The sequence below is a fragment of the Acomys russatus genome, chromosome 32 (genome assembly GCF_903995435.1).
Source record: "Acomys russatus chromosome 32, mAcoRus1.1, whole genome shotgun sequence".
NCBI classification, from domain to species: domain Eukaryota; kingdom Metazoa; phylum Chordata; class Mammalia; order Rodentia; family Muridae; genus Acomys; species Acomys russatus.
In genome coordinates, this window is record NC_067168.1 from 48,165,355 (window position 1) to 48,182,566 (window position 17,212).

Genomic DNA, 17,212 nt, shown 5'->3' on the forward strand with positions numbered 1-17,212 from the left:
AAGTTTGATATTCATAGTGTTTTGGTTATTTGTATTTGGCAAACTTGAAGAAAACATCTTTTCTATCTTGGTGAGTCTAGAATTCAGAATGCAAATCAATATCATATTTTGTCATTATTAACTCAAAACCTCTCTCTAGACCTAAAGACATCTGAACCCCTAAACAACTAAACTTAATTGTAAGACTAAAGTATCTGGTCTTCAACCCCATCAGAGACTTGAGAAAGAAAAAAGCTTAATTACCTGAGTAAACTGAATATAGTATCCCTCTTTAAAAAAATCAGTCTAGCTGGGCAATGTTGGCTCCCACCTTTAGTCTTTAGTCCCAAACTCTGGAGGCAGAAGAATGCAGATATCTGATATCATGGCCAGCCAAGTCTACACAGAGAAACTCTGTCCCCACTCCAAAAAAAAAAAAAAAAAAAACCCACAAAAACAAAACAAATGAGAGAGAGAGACACAGACAAGTAATATTTTAACTGTAAAAACTTTAATATTAAAAAAGAAATTAAGGAAAAACTCCAACCCTGTGAAAATAATTATTGTCTTACTATGGGGCCACATATTTTCAGAATTAGACTGATTTTTTTTCTTTTGTTTGTCTTTTGAGACTGGGCCTCACTGTGCAGCCTTGGATGGCCCATACAGACCAAGCCCCTGCTTCCCCAGTGCTGGGATTAAAGCTGTTTCCCACCACACCAGGCAAAATGATAAGTGTTTAATCAGAAATAAAAAATGGCTTCTACATCTGTTTCGTTGTCATGTATTTCCAGTCGACCCCTATCATTTGAAGAAGAGAAAACTATGCTTCTACTGTGACCACTAGCTAAGAACTGGTAAACTCAACCAGTGGGCTTTTATTCATACGAAAGCGTATTTGGTGTTAACTGTGTTTTCTGGTTTTGCAGCGAACAGTCCCCGTCTTGGCACTGCGGAGAAGCTCGAAAGGTTCAGAGCCTGGAGATTAGATGCGGCTTGGCAGGTGTTGGGTGGGTGTCCCTGCACTGTCGAAGATCCACCTCTGAGCTGAGAAGATGAGTGCAGAATTGAGAGAGACCATGGACAGAGCCTCTTGGGGCCCCGTGAAGGTGGAAAAGGAGGAGGCGGAGGAGGAGCAGGAGCAGGAGCGTGTCATAAGTCAGGCATCCGGGGAAGGTGCTTACTTAAGCACTGATGCATCAGAGGAGAAGGGGAAGGTAAGTGGTGATGGAGGCGGGACGCAGACCTCAGACAGTTTCCCAGGCACACTCCTGCCAAGCCTGCAGACTCCTTTTCCTGAGGAGGGCTCTGGCCTTGTTCCTTTGGCGTATAGAGAGGATTTCCCTCCTGGTTGGTGTGTTGGTATTGTCTGTACATCTGCAACCTGCAGCCACTGCTAAGTACAGCTTGGGAGCTTATAGTGTCTTGTTGGCCACGCTATTCTCTGTTCTGGTCAAACCAGATTCAGGGGAGGGAGGCCTGGGTTGAAGTGTGGTTACAGACACTCAAGCCCAGTGCCGGCGGCCTGGGGCTTGTTTGAATGGAGGCCTGGGAAGCTGCTGCAGCTCCTGCTCAGCTGGCCTGAACTCCTGAGCCTTCTGCCTTCACTACCCAGGTGCTGGGATTGAGGGCGTGCATGGCTACACTTTGCCTTGCCCTCCATGGTTTCAAACACCCCAGGTTTGTTCAAAGGTCTTCCCAGAGCTCTCTATGAGAGCATGGCCAGAAGCTTGGTTGGTGTGATTTTGGGGGCCCAGAATATTCTTCTGGCAAATGTGTCCTGCTGCCGCCTTCAAACTCTGTTAGCCAGGGGTGACCTTAACACTGTGATCCTGCTGCAGTTGCTTCCGGCTGCCACAGTTTCAGGTCTGTGGCAGCACACCTGATTTCTGTGGTGTGCAGCAAGCACGGCATCACCTACCTGAGCGGCTCACAGCCACGCCCCACCCGTCTAGGCGAGGTCCTGCTAACCAGGATGTGTTTGCAGGTCAGGGAGCTAGCCAGCTTGTCCACGGGCTCCAGGAATGTGTTCTTGTCCCACAGCTGTGCAGAGTGCTTCAGTCCTTGGTCCCCTCCTAAACAAACTTGCCCACTTGTTTCTAGGGTCAGAAAATGTTCTGGGATATGGCAGTGGTCCTAAAAGCAACACAGGAGGTGTCGGCGGCTGCACCCCTCGGGAGCTCCTCGTTAACAGAGACCCTGGCCAAGAGTGAAGTCCTGGAGCCTCATGGGAACCCCACCCTGCTAGGTACCGTTCAGCTCCCTGATCTCAGTCACATTAACTGTGTGGTGGGCATCTGGTGTTTCTTCTTAAATGACACAGTATTAAGGCGTTGATTGTGTCAGCCTTTGTGAGTGCTCATATGGTGAGTGCCACAGAGAGTGGCTGATTTTGTACGGTCTGAAGACCAAGCAGGCAAGGTCTAGGCTCACCTTTGAACTTTACGCCTCCCTCAGCACTTTTCATGTCTGCACACGCCCAAACTCAGGTCTCCCTGTGTTTTGTGGCTATTGATGAGTTGCAAACAAAGGCTAAGTTGATGTGCATTTTGTGTTGGTTTTCTTTTTTTGAATGGTGTCATAGCCCAGCTTGGCCCTAAGCTTATTATATAGCCAAGATTAAACTTGAATCTTTTTTTTGTGAGCCACCATGTGGTTGCTGGGAATTGAACTCAAGACCTCTGGAAGTGCAGACAGTGCTCGTAACAGCTCAGCCGTCTCTCCAGCCATTTTTTTTTGTTTTGTTTTGTTTTCACATCGTTTTTCTGTGTAGCCCTGGCTATCCCGGCCTTGCATTGTAGACCAGGCTGGCCTCTAACTCACAGAGATCTGCCTGCCTCTGCCTCCTGAGTGCTGGGATTAGAGGCGTGCGCTTCCACGCCGGTCTGTGAACTTGAATCTTGACCTCCTGTTTTCAGTTCCCAACTGCTAGGATTACAGGCAGGCACCTCATGCTTGGTGTATGTGCTGGGTATTAAACCCAAATCATCAAGCACCCTAGGCAATCACTTCACCAGTCGAGTTATATCCTCAGCCTTGAAGTTTTCTTTTTTAAGACTTAAAAATTGGCTCAGCAGTTAAGAGAACTGGCTGTTCTTCCAGAAAACCTGGGCTTAATTTCCAGCAGTCTCATGGCAGTTCAGAACTACCTTTCAGTCCTGTTCTGGTGGCTCTGACTCCTTCAGACATAACTGTAGGCAAAACACCAATGTAGGGCCTGGAGAGGTGGCTCAGAAGTTAAGAGCACTGTCTGCACTTACAGAGGTCCTGAGTTCAATTCCCAGCAACCACATGGTGTCTCACAGCCATTTATAGCCCCAGCTGTCCTGGAATCATTATGTACTCCAGCGTGGCCTTGAACCTTTGGCCCTCCTGCCTCTGTTCAGATGTTGGGATCACAGGTGTTCACTATTATGCCCACCTGAGATCTTTATCTGACTAAATGTTTTTGTTTATTTACTGTGTGTATATGTGTGTGTACCCACACCACAGTGCACATCAGGAGGTCAGAGGACAATCTGTGGTGTCAGGTTTGCCCCTCCGCTTTCACATGGGTCCCAGGGTTGAGTAGCAAGGACACGTAGAGCACATTTAACACATTTGAGGATTGTCACTCAATCCTCTGTACCAAGGGGAAAAGGAGTAAAAGGAAGAGAGATATTCTATGAACACCTCCCGGGTCTCTGGGTGTAGTTAGGTGAGTGTTCGCTTGGCTTTCTCATCTCAAGTCCTTTGGAAGAGCAGCCAGTGTCTTTAACTGCAGAGTCATCTCCCCATCCTTGGTGGGCTTTTATTTATGTTTTATGTTTTAGACAAAGTCTCTGTCTAACCTGCTGTGGCCCAGGGTGACCTCCTGTCCCCGCTACCCAATTGTTGGGGCACAAGAGTGTGTCACCGTGCCCAGCTGGGATAACAGGTGTGTGTCACCATGCCCCGCTGGGATCATAGGTTTGTGTCACCATACCCAGCTGGGACCACAGGAGTGTGTCACCATACCCAAATGGGGTCACAGGAGTGTGTCATTATGCCCAGCTGGGATCACAGGTGTGTGTCACCATGCCCAGGTTATATCCCCCCTTTGCTACACACAAGCTACCATGGAAGGCCTTTTGTTGATGTGTAGGTATTGTCCATGGTTAACTGGTCGGTTCTGTGCTAGTCCACACTAGCAGCTCAAGAAAAAAAGGCAATTTTGAGGGAGGGCTGGATCTTTCCTAATTGGTCCCAGTTGTGAGACCTGCCTTGAGGTAACCAGAGTGGTATTGCTCTGGTTAAGAGCCTGGTGCTGTTGACAGAAATAAGGAGGGAATTTTTCTTTTAGTTTATGACAACCAGGGGTTTTAGTTGAGAGTAGTTTGTACAGAACATGGCAGCAGGGTTGTGTGGAAGATGAACTTGTTCACCTCAGGAGGACCAGGACCAGGGCCTCAGGTTTCCAGAACTTCCCTCAAAGCATCCCCAGCTATGGGCCAAGCACCCAGCAGTTGACCTTACATGTGACACTCATACTGGAACCATAATAGACTCTGGGCACAGACCCCGCCTAGGGTGTGGCGTCCCTCCTTGATGAAGTTAGTGTGGAAACGTGAAGTCCTTTCTTCCGGTGGCCTTGATGAGCCTGTTCTTTTTCTAGGCCTGAGGAAACTAACATTTGTATTTTCTGTTTCTTGGTACAGGGACTGAGACCAAGAACCTACAGTTACTGGTTCCTAAAACAGAGGTGTGTGATAAAAAGCCCTCCATGATTTTAGGAAGAATCCAGAAATGTGAGCTTCAAGGACCTAAGCTAGGAGAATCTTGTGAAAGGGGGAGCAAGTTAAAAAGGCAGAGAATAAGGGAAAAGAGAGCCTTCAGAAGCCTCAGAGAGGAAGAAGAGCAGAGACCTAAAAGGTCTCGAGGGAGAAGCTGCCTTAGCTCCAGCCTTGTGAAAAACCAGAAAATACAGCCTGGACAAAAGCCTTTCACATGCAGCGAGTGTGGCAAAGGCTTCAGTCAGAGTGCAAACCTTGTTGTGCACCAACGGATCCACACTGGGGAGAAACCCTTTGAGTGCCATGAGTGTGGCAAGGCCTTCATTCAGAGCGCGAACCTAGTTGTGCACCAACGGATCCACACTGGACAGAAACCCTATGTTTGTGCAAAATGTGGGAAGGCCTTTACCCAGAGCTCCAATCTGACTGTGCATCAGAAAATCCACTCCTTAGAGAAAACTTTCAAGTGTGGTGAATGTGAGAAAGCCTTCAGTTACAGCTCCCAGCTTGCCCGGCACCAGAAGGTTCATATTACTGAGAAATGCTATGAATGCAATGAATGCGGAAAAGCATTTACTCGAAGCTCGAGCCTCATTGCCCACCAGCGGATCCACACTGGGGAAAAGCCTTTTGCCTGCAGTGACTGTGGCAAAGCCTTTACCCACAGTGGAAACCTTATTGTGCATCAGCGAAGCCATACTGGTGAGAAGCCATATGAGTGCAAAGATTGTGGGAAAGCCTTTAGTTGTTTTTCTCAGCTTATCTTGCACCAGAGAATTCACACTGCAGAGAAACCTTACGACTGCAGTGAGTGTGGGAAAGCCTTCAGTCAGCTCTCTTGCCTTATTGTCCACCAGAGGATTCACAGTGGAGATCTCCCATACGTGTGCAATGAGTGTGGGAAGGCCTTCACTTGTAGCTCATACCTGCTTATTCATCAAAGAATCCATAATGGGGAAAAACCTTACACATGCAACGAGTGTGGAAAGGCCTTCAGACAGAGGTCAAGCCTCACCGTCCACCAGCGGACGCACACCGGGGAGAAGCCGTATCAGTGTGCCAAGTGCGGTGCTGCTTTCATCTCTAATTCACACCTCATGCGGCACCACAGAACCCATGTTGTTGAGTAGCAGGGCAGAGGGCCGTTCCTGCCGTGGTGGGCCCCTCTGTGCTACGTACTCTTCCTTTGTTAAACGAGGTCTATACATTTAAAGTTATTTTTATGGAAGGTAATGTCAACACACACATTTCAGAGGCTAATTTAAAGAAAATAAAACTTTGACACGTGAAAGCCAAGGGCTTTGTTTTAACCGTACCCTATGCAGTCAAGTTTTCTGAACAGAATGCTGGGTCCTCCCCGCTCATGTACGTTCTGGTCCCGGACTTGCTAAGCTTCAGATGAAATCATGCATTGAAGGTGGTATGGGAGCAGATGGATTATATGTTTTTGTTATAGATGATTGTGCCATAGATTACAAACCCAATCATGTGTTAAGAAAAGCTACACAGATGATTTAATACATAGCTAGCTTCCTGACCTTGAAGTAAAACCAAAGTTTTCTAACTTTTGGGCTATGATAATGGCCATTCTCGAACTCTGTAGAGCAGGCTGGTCTCAAACTCAGAGATCTGCCTGCCTCTGCTGAGACTAAAGGCATGCAGCAGCACAGCCCAGCACTTCCAAAATGTTTTATCCCCGGACCTTAGTTGTTTGTTTGTTTGTTTGCTTATACTGTGGAAGAAGTTAACATGTCCCGTTAAAGATTACACTCAGATAAAGCCTACAGGCCAGATGGGTGTAATGAAAGGCAAGTGAGGGGAAGTCCCATTGTAAATGTCCGTGCAGTGCTTAGCAACACAGACGAGCACTGGCTGCACTAGGTGCCCTTGGGTTCTACCAGTCCTTAGGCAGTTGCATTCTGGAACTTAATTCATTATCAAGTTCTATGTAACTTTTTTTTTTTTTCTGAGACAGGGTTTCTCTGTGTAGCCTTGGCTGTCCTGGACTCACTTTGTAGACCAGGCTGGCCTTAAACTCACAGCAATCCACGTGCCTCTGCCTCCCCGTCCTGGGTTTAAGGGCATGTGTCACCACTGCCCGGCCTATGTAACATTTTTATATTGGTAGTGTACTTTAATTCTGCCTATATTTTATCTCCAGAGCTGAGTTTTCTGGAAACTCCAGGTTCAGGTCCTTTGATCCTTGCCCAATCACATGACCAGTGATCTATTCTCTCCTGTTAGATCTGTTATTGCCCAGCTAATAACAGCTCCTCCCAAGTCAGTTACAGCCCTCAATGTTTTCTCCTCCTTACCGTGTTTAATAGGGGAGAAGAGACTGCCATTGTTAAAATTGTTTTTGTTTCTCTCTCAACCTATCACACAAATAATTGAGACTTTAATATATTACTTCCACAAGCTTCACAGCATAAGAATTGAGCAATTATTTGTCTACACTGTAAGGTAATCTGCTTTCCTTCCAGCATACATCCCAGAGGTGCACTTTGTAGCATCCCCTGTTCCAGCTTCTTTCCTGAGGTCTCCTGGCCCTCTGCCTTGGCTGAGTCCCCTACTTCCTCCTCTAACTCCTCCTCCCTTGGAGTGCAGGAAGTCCTGCCCCATTCTTTCCCCTGCTCGGTGATTGGCTGTAAGCTGTTTTATTGGCATATCTGGACAATTGAGCAGAGTTGATAGAACATTGAAACGGGAGAATCTCAGAACAAGGCTTACAACCATATATCGGAGATACAGAAATAGGCATTTGAGTTATACACATTAACCTTATGCCTGTATTTCCCCCTTTTAGTCTAATAAAAGGCTCTTGCAGTAGCAAACTACAAGTAATAACAATTAGAAAAATATTAGGTAAGATTTACATTTGTAGGTTTGGTATCCTTGGATAAAGTATTCTATCGATCAATTTCTGTCATCCTAAGCATCTTAAGTTTGACTGTGAGACTATGACTGTCTAGTCTTCAATCTCATAAGAGATTTAAGAAGGAATAAATATTACTAAATAGAGAAAATGCAGGCAAGCATTTCCAAAACTATAGAAATGGTAGAGGTGTTTGGCTGTCTGGAGAGTCCTTCAGAACTCCTCTATAATGTTGGCGCATCATCTTCATCGTGCTAGAAATGGTAGAGGTGTTTGGCTGTCTGGAGAGTCCTTCAGAACTCCTCTGTAATGTTGGCGCATCATCTTCATCGTGCTGCCTCAGGGTATTTGACAGATTTACTTTGTAGTCCAGGCCGGCCTCTAACTCACAGGGATCCATCCGCCTGCCTCTGCTTCCCGAGTGCTGGGATTAATGGCGTGCACCACCACGCCTGGCAAGACAAGAACTACCACATTAAAATAAAAAAAAATCATCCAAGGCTCAGAAAGATCCTGAAACCTCGAAGGATTCAAAGCTCCTCCCCAAGTTTATACAAGTAGGAAGAAGAGCTGGAGGAAAGAGACGCTGACCAGTGGAGACGCAAGTCTAAGTGCCGAACTCTAGGGATGTTTGTGGGTGCCCACCACGCCAGAGTGGTCCGCAGGGATGTGACACCTGCGCCATCCATGTTCTTATAAGGAAGCTGCATGTATGTTCCCATCGTCCTTCCGTCTGTTGGTGGTGTCCGATCTGGAGGGAATAGAAATGGTTGACATCGCCCCTGGAAAAATTAACTGTCACAAGAACAGGCATCCAAACAAACAAAGATGCACACGAACCTCAAAGACGGACTGACCAACGGAGAACGTGCCAGTCAGTCAGTCACATGAACCTCTGAGAGACGTAGTGGCCAACGTAGAAGTCACCAGTCAGTCACTCTGGTCATCCCTTCAAGTGTCGTCCCCATTTTTACCTGCCTCATCACTTCTAGACAAAGGCGTCATTTCCCACTGCACAAACGCAATGCGACACCTTCTCAGTAACTCTGTGTTTGCTCTTGGCCCTCTCTCCGCCTGTTCTCCAAAGGCTGGGCAGTCAAAGAGCTGAGCCTCCACAGGGTCACTTCAGGACACCCCCAGACAGAGCAGAGAATTCACAGAATTTATAGGAACGGGTTTCTTGGCTCATTTTGTATCTCATAGGATAGTGTGGAGTGTATGACAGAAAACAACGAAAGAAAGCTTATGTCTCTGCGCTTTCCTAACAGCTCCCTGCGCTAGCCAGAGCAAGCCAAAGCCCACACCACAGCCCCCAACAGCCTTACCTGTCTCACCTAACTCCCGAGTCACAAGAGTGGGTCCTAATGTCCCATCGGGAACATTTTCCCCAGGTGTCTGCCCGTCTCCATCGTTTCCTGAATTGCTTCGTCTACGCCAACAGTCCACCACCTCTCCCTCCCGCCGGCGCCTACCCGGTGTTTCTTTTCATCTCCTTTCACTTGAATGCAGCACTGGGGCAGGAGCCTCACTTTCTTTACCCCTGGGTGTGCAGCGCTTAGAACAGTGACAGAGTTGTAACCCCCCCAGGACACAGAGATGCCGAGACCTCCAGCTACCTAGAAGGGCCTGAGGGGCGGGGGGAGAGGGGGGCGGACCTGACGGACGACTCAGCCCGGGGTACAGAGATGCGGAGACCTCCGAGTGCCTAGAAGGGCCGCAGGCGCGAGGAAGGGGTGCAAGCCTCGGCTGCCTTTCGCTTGCTTTGTTCTGAGGCCTGTGTGTGGTTGGCCGAGGGGTACGCGGCAGGCATCTGGGCCTCGGCTTCAGGGGCGACGGGCTCCCGCGGGTGGTGCCGCGCTGGTCCCGCGAGGGCCAAGGCTGTCGGGGTCCAGGCTCTCCCAGGACTCCCCAGCCGCGGAGTGTTTGGCGGCCTTTGCCAGTCCAAGCCCAGCTGTGTCGCCAGTGAAGACAGACACTGTTGGACCCTCACGCCCAACTTGGGAAGGGGTCGCCGTGAGAGACCACACGAGGCCAACGCACTGATGCAAAAGCAAAGGCTTATTGCTTTCGCAGCAGGGTCTCTCAGCACTCGGGAGGCCAAGGACCCCCAGTGACTGTTATAGGCTAGTTTTAAAGGTTAAAACCACAAAGCAGGTGACCATATGGACATTGGGACATCTGGCGTTGGGAGACCTCTTGTGGGGACTTGGGTGTGGGTCCCTAGGGCGGTTACTGGAAACCTTATGGGACCTCTGATATTTGGGAGCTCGCATATAGCTATTCTGGGAACTAGGGTGTAACTCCTGAGGCTAGCAGTAACGAGAACTGGGGGAAGCCTCTGGGGAGGCAGGGCAAACAAGCGTCTTACATTTTATGATTTTACAATTTCTCAACACTAGGAGTGGGTAGGCTTGCCCAAGAATATTCACTCATTTCTGCACTCAACCATCAGCACCCCGCCCTGGGAATACAGTGTGTACAAGGCGGATATTCGGAAAGAGAAGCTATGGAACAAACGTGTAGACGGACCCTGCACATCAACAGGGCAAACAGCATATTCCAAGGCCTAACAAAGTTTAGAAGTGAGTTGCTCAGGAAGACTTTTTTTTTTTTTTTTTTTTTTTCGAGACAGGGTTTCTCTGTGTAGCCTTGGCCATCGCTGGACTCACAGCGATCCGCCTGCCTCTGCCTCCCGAGTGCTGGGATTAAAGGCGTGCGCCACCACGCCCGGCTAGGAAGACTTCTAACATCCATTAAAGACATTTTTGTTATTATTATTTTATTTTATGTTTGTTATTATTATTACTACTATTATTACTATTACTATTGTTTTACTTGAGATAGATCTCACGATGTAACCCTGGCTGACTTGAAACTTGCTCTGTAGACCAGCCTGACCTTGAACTCACAGAGGTCTGTCCGGCTCTGCTTCTGGAGTGCTGTGATGCAAACCATATTCAGCCCCCATGCCCAGCTACTAGTCTTTTAAAAAATTTATTTTAGTTTATTAGTGTGTGTGTGTGTGTGTGCGCGCGCGCGCGTGAGCCAGCAGTCACGTCACACCTACTGTGAAGATCAGACTATGTCTCCTTCCACCATGGGAAGCAATGGAATTAAAGCCATTGAACGTTTGCCTGCTAAGCCAAGGTCCCACCCTCTCCTAGTCAATCTCTAGAAACTATTTTATTAGCTGTGTATGTGGGTGCACATGTAAAAGTTAGAGGACAACTTCGGAGAATCTCAGGCTTCCTCGGCAAGCGCTTTTACCCACTGAGCCATCTTGACGACCCCATATCCAGGTCTTCTTATGTCGTGTGTACATGATGTCGGAGTGGCATATGCAGGTAAATGTAGGTGCCCGCGGAGCCTGGCGTTCAGGTCATGGTGAGCCACCTGACTCGGGTGCTGGGAACTGAACCTTGGGTCTTCTGGCAGAGCAGTGTGAACGCTAACCACGGGGCCGTTTCTCCAGGCCTCTGGACTAGTCTCTTTAAAGAGCCTTCTCAGCCATGTTACTTGCTCTTCTTTATCCAATGGGATAGCTAGCCTTCAGGGGACTTCTCAGTTGGAGTGCGTTTCGCAAGAAAATCCCAGGGAGAGTTTCAGATAGCCACAGAAGATGAGAAAAGGAATGGCTTTGCTGTGTTAGAAGGGGGATCTCCTACAGATGGAGGCTTGCCACTGGTCACGTGATCTAGAGCCACGCCCCATCTCTGGGACCAGCCCATCTTCCTCTTTAAAATGAGGGCTCTGGTACCACTGTTCACAGCTCTACCTGTCAGGAAGTTAACAGACCATGGGCGCTACCTTGAGTTTAAGTCTCTCATCTGTGTCTGTTTACAGTGACTCAAGAGCCCATTAGGTACTTGTGCACTGAACCCTAGGAGTCAGTCAGGTAAACTCTCTGCTGGGCAGATGGTTCCGAGTGATGGTAGCTACTCCCTGTGCCTGAGAGTGAGGGGGAGTTTCTCTCTGCTCTCCTGAGTGGGCGCAGTCGGCTGGAGGCGGGAGTCTTGCCACTAGAGATGATGGCATCTGACTGAGAGGCCCTTCCTTCCCCCCTTCTGTTCAGCTCCCCTTCGTCTTAGGCTTTTTCTATTTTCACAGGGCTCCAGATACCCCAGGCCACCCTCACAGTTGCTGTGCAGCCAAAGGCTGGCCTTGAACTCCTGGTCTCCCTGTCTCCAGCTCCGAAGTGTTTGGATTATGTACTGAGCACCGCTATGTCTGGCAGAAAGGACGCTATCAGGTAAGAGAGAACACAGAAAGGAGAGGTGGGGAAACCTCTGGGCCTTGTGGGATGGTGTGGGGTGCCGGGGAAGAGCGATATGAGGAGTCAGACGTGGGTGTCAGGAGACTTACATTGGGATCCTGTGCTCTGGCGAGGCCTCCTCAAGTATCCATTTGGATGCAAAACTTGAAGCTGGGTGTGGCTGTTCCACCGCACCCAAGATTGCTGTGGGGGCCGAAGAGACGGCTCAGTGGTTAAGAGTGCTGTCTGCTCTTCCAGAGGTCCTGAGTTCAATTCCCAGCAACCACATGGTGGGTCATAACCATCTGTAATGGAATCTGATTACTTCTTCTGATGAGCATGAAAACAGAGCATTCATATACATAAAACAAACAAATCTTGGAAAAAAAAAGAGATTGCTGTGAGTTTGAGGTCAGCCTGGAGTTCCTTGTGAGATCCTGTGTGTAAAAAAAAAAAAAATGTCTGATACGCTGCTATGTTCCTTCTAGCATCCAACACTCTGACAGTCTTCACAGCGTGTGACTGGTCAGTTTTTTTTTTTTTTTTAAGATTTATTTATTTATTATGTATACAATGTTCTGTCTGCATGTACAGAGGGCGCCAGATCTCATTACAGATGATTGTGAGCCACCATGTGGTTGCTGGGAATTGAACTCAGGACCTTTGGAAGAGCAGACAGTGCTCTTAACCTCTGAGCCATCTCTCCAGCTCCTAGAATGTTGAGTCTTAAAGGAATGATGCTGGTTGTGATGTGCAGTGGATTCACCTTGCACCATCTCCAAGTGCACTTACATCAGAAAAACATCAGGGCCATATTCACCTTAGCACTTCAGATTGCATTTGCCATTTGTAGTGACAGGCAGTGTGTGCCACTCACTGGCATGTACAATGGGCACTGTTCCTAGGGCCTTACAGCTTAACATGTGCTGTGGACAAGGGGACGGCATGTACACAGCTGAACTGCAAGGCGATCTCTAGTTTATATTTCACTCTGGGTATTTTTCAAGCACAGAAAGGAGTGTGTGTGTGTGTGTGTGTGTGTGTGTGTGTGTGTATGTGTGTTTGTGTGTCTTTGCTTTGGCTCTCTCTGAGGTCAGGTAGAGTCTTGATTTTTTTTAATCTGTTTATTGTCAGCTTATATATTTCTCTCATTTGTCACTTGAATTTTTAATTAACTAAAATGTTAAGATATGTATTATTCCTCACTGCACTGTGGTAATGACCAACCACCTTATGGCCACTGCTCAGAGGGACCCAACAAGCAAGTGACTCAGGTGAGTCTGAACATGGCATCCTTGGGAAAAGCCGAGCCTTTCACACCTGTCAATGGTAGCCTGAGCCTGTCCTTGGGGAGGGTCTTTCTAGATAGCCTGCCTGCCCTACTGACTCACAGCCTTCCTCTCCTTGGCGAGTGTCTGGGAATTCTATGACATCTGAGGGAATTTTCTATCCAGTCAAACACAGAAAAGCAATAATCAGATTTCCTTTCAGTCAAATCCTTAAGTAGCCCTTCTTTTTTATGTATTTATGTAATTTTTCAATCTTTTAATATATTTTTTTTTAAATTGTATGAGTGCTCTGTCTGCATGTACACTTGCATGCCAGAAGAGGGCATCAGATCTCATTATAGACGGTTGTGAGCCACCATGTGGTTTCCAGGAATTGAACTCAGGACCTCTGGAAGAGTAGACAGTACTCTTAATCTCTGAGCCATCTCTCCAGCCCTGTATTTTTTGTCATCATCATTGTTGTTGTTTTAGAGTTATTTTTGTGTATGAGTGAAAACCTGAAAGTGTGTCTCTGTACGTGTGCTGCAGTGCCCACTGAGGCCAGAAGAGGGCGACAGATCTCCTGAGACTGGAGCTGCAGACTACTGTCACCTGCCATCAGGGTGCTAGGAATTGAACCCAGTCCTCTCTCTGCAGAAGCAGCAAGGAAAGGCCACTGAGCCGCCTTTTAGGTCTCAGGGTGGGCCTTCTTTATCATATATTTCACCCATCTTGGTCCTTGAGTTCTATAGAAATACTGTGGTTCTCTTCACAATGACTTAGTAAGTGTTAAAGAGATATTAGTGAGAGGATAACAGCTTTCATTTTGACAAAAGAATAACTTCAAGAAATTGGTTACAGTTTTAACAACATGTAACAGCAGTGCACTTAAATTCTTAAAAGACTAGATTTTCAATGTGCTGGCTATATACCCATAAGTTAATGGTTACATTTAATAGTTAATACACTTATCTATTGCACAATGTGTCCATGTGAGACAATACACCATGATGTCCAGAATTGTTGTTTTTAGCTCTTTTTGAGGCAGGAGCTCATTTAGTACAATTTCCATTAAATAATGTTAGGATGTAGGGCGCAAGACTCCACCTTCTGCGAGTTTAACTGTTCAAGTCCATATTGTGAAAGGGAGAACAGAGAGAGGAGATGCAGTTGTGCGTTAGTGTTACAGACTCGCCTGGCAGTGCACTTTGACAGTTCCTCCTATTCAGACTTGCAGAGGTCACTCTACATAGCAAGTCCAGGACAGCCAAGGCTACACAGGGAAACCCTGTCTCAAAAACAAAAACAAACAAAAACCTAACAAAATAAAATGCCTTAACTGTAGTGTTGTGAAACTGATCTGGGGAGCAGAGAACAATATTGAAATTTTTTTGAGTTTCGTTGTTGTTGTTAGACTTGGTTCTTGTTTTTGAGACCCCGTCCTCTGTGTGGCCCTGGCTAACATGGAACTCACTGTGTAGACCAGGCCGACCTTCCGCGCACGCAGGTCCCGCGGACGGACTGCCCAGGGCTGGGGTTAAGGGTGCGTATGCACCTCCACTCCTGCCGGGGTTGGAATATTTTCAGACAGACGAAGACACTGAATATGAGTGGTTGTGGATTTTTCTTATTGGCAGTGATGGTGTTATCTGGAAAATAATATTAAGAGATACATGCCAAATATTTGGAACAAAGCGTTGTAATGTTTATAACTTCGAAAACTGACCTTAATTTTATATGAGAACCAAGGCAAATGTTGTCCAGATGAAGGATCTGGGTATTCTCCGTCTCATTCGTTCGGTTTTTCCTGCTCAGTTTGATATTTTGAAAATAAAATCGCTGAGGGAATTCTCTGCAGTTGTCGCCTCTGGGTAGGTGTTCGCCCAGTGAGAATGCCCTGCCCTTGGCTTTACCAGGGATCTTCGGAAATGCACGGAGGAGGGCGACCTTCCAGGTTCCTAGACAGGAGGGGCTGCCGGGAGCCGGAAGCCGTCGCGGGGCACTTCCTGTCCGGTCATCGTTCTCCTCCCGGCGGCCGCTCCGGAGCCTCCGTGGGCGAAGCCCGGCGGCCGGGCCTCCGTGCGAGTCGGTGGCGGCGGGCGGCGAGGAGGGCAGCGTCGTCCCCACCGACCAGCGGCCCCGGGCCGGGAGGTAGCGCTGCGGGGCGGGCGCTGCTGGCGGGATGGAGGAGGGAGGCCTGCGACGGCGGGGCACATGGGGGCGCGAGGCGCTCCTGCCGGAAGACTTAGCCCGCTCACGTAGAACGGGGATTTGGTGCAGTGGTGAAGGCGGGGCGCTGCTCGAGAATTTCCGTGTGTGCAATAAAGTTAACGTTTAAAAAAAGGAGGACGATTACTCCAGAAACAGCGAAGGGAATTGAGTGAAAATCTGCACCAGTTTCTAGTAACAGGACCAAAGACGAATAGGAGCAAAACCTGCCACCTCCTTAGATCCCGCGACAACAGTAAGATTACCTGGCTTGTTTACAAGAACTCTTGTCGGGTTCTCTGAGATAACGAGGTCCTGTGTGCCTGGCGTTATGTGGTGTTTTAGAAAGCAAGTTGACAGTAAATAATAAACCCTTATTCGGGTGGCCTTGCAGTTCATTCTAAAGGGACAATGCACAGGACAAAAGAACGATGTGTGCAGGGAACAGCTGTGACCAAAGCAGCAGCAGAGCCCATGATTACTAAAGAAAAGGTGGTAAACAGGGCGTGGTGAAGAAAATTTAGGGTGCACTGCCAGAATGAGGTATATATGTTCTGTATGTTCTCTATATGTTGGAAGACTATCAATCGAGTCACGGAATGGTTGTGTCTGAGGGCGTACCTCAGTGGTGGAGCATTTGTCTAGTATGCATTGGGCCCCTGGATGGATTCCCAGCGCTGCAGAAAACACCAGAACAGCGTGGTGAGCCCTATGCAAGTGCGATCAAAGGTGCACACAGGGACCAGGCTGTCACTCAGTCTGGTCACTAGTTGCTCAGTATGTGTTTGTTTATGTGAGTGTCTGTGTGGGACACACTTCTGTATGTGTTTATGTGAGTGTGTGGGACACACTTTTATGTTTATATAACCTGTTCAGTGAGACTGAATTATAGATGATTGTGTAGCAATTAAAAACAAGGATAGACAAGGGAAACGTGAATAATTTTGTTTTATGACCAATATTTGGTCTATAAAATCTGGAAGAATAGGAGCTATTAAAATGCTAGAGATAAAAAAGACCTCACAATATTTGTAATTATACCCTCTGAGATAATCATTCTTTTCTCTTTAGTAATAACTCTTTGTAACGTCCCTTTTTTATCTTTTTTGATATTTCTCTTTTTACATATACATTTATATTATTACACATAAATAAAATAAACTACATACAGCAGAAGAACCACAAAACAATTGGGAATTATGTAAATTTTATATTCATCGTGTGGTGGTTATTTGTATTTGGGAAAATTCACGAAAACATCTTTCCTATCTTGGTGAGTCTAGAATTCAGAATGCAAATCAATATCATATTTTGTCATTATTAACTCAAAACCTCTCTCTAGACCTAAAGACATCTGAACCCCTAAACAACTAAGCTTAATTGTAAGACTAAAGTATCTGGTCTTCAACCCCATCAGAGACTTGAGAAAGAAAAAAGCTTAATTACCTGAGTAAACTGGTTGTAATATCCCTCTTTAAAAAATCAGTCTAGCTGGGCAGTGTTGGCTGACACCTTTAGTCCCATGCTCGAGAGGCAGAGGAACCCAAATCTCTGATATCATGACCAGCCTGGTGTACACAGAGAAACTCTGCCCCCCACCCCTGTGCCCCCCCAAAAAACACAAAAACAAAACAAAAAATAGAGCGAGACAGATATATTTTAACTGTAAAAACTTTAATATTAAAAAAAAAAGATTAAGGAAAAACTCCAACCCTGTGAAAATAATTATTGTCTTACTATGGGACCACACATTTTCAGAATTAGACTGATTTTTTTTTCTTTTGTTTGTCTTTTGAGACTGCGTCTCACTGTGCAGCCTTGGATGGCCCATACAGACCAAGTCCCTGCTTCCCCAGTGCTGGGATTAAAGCTGTTTCCC

The 17,212-nt window shown here is 47.1% G+C and overlaps 1 protein-coding gene across 1 annotated transcript; it reads left to right on the plus strand.

Moving 5' to 3' along the window:
* Positions 1–1,058: 1,058 nt before the first annotated feature.
* On the plus strand, positions 1,059–6,010 carry Znf35 (zinc finger protein 35). The gene is made up of 3 exons (XM_051140407.1): positions 1,059–1,196; positions 2,083–2,227; positions 4,656–6,010. Exons 1-3 carry the CDS (start codon positions 1,059–1,061, stop codon positions 5,858–5,860), a joined length of 1,488 nt encoding a protein of 495 aa, XP_050996364.1. The 3' UTR covers positions 5,861–6,010.
* Positions 6,011–17,212: the final 11,202 nt, after the last annotated feature.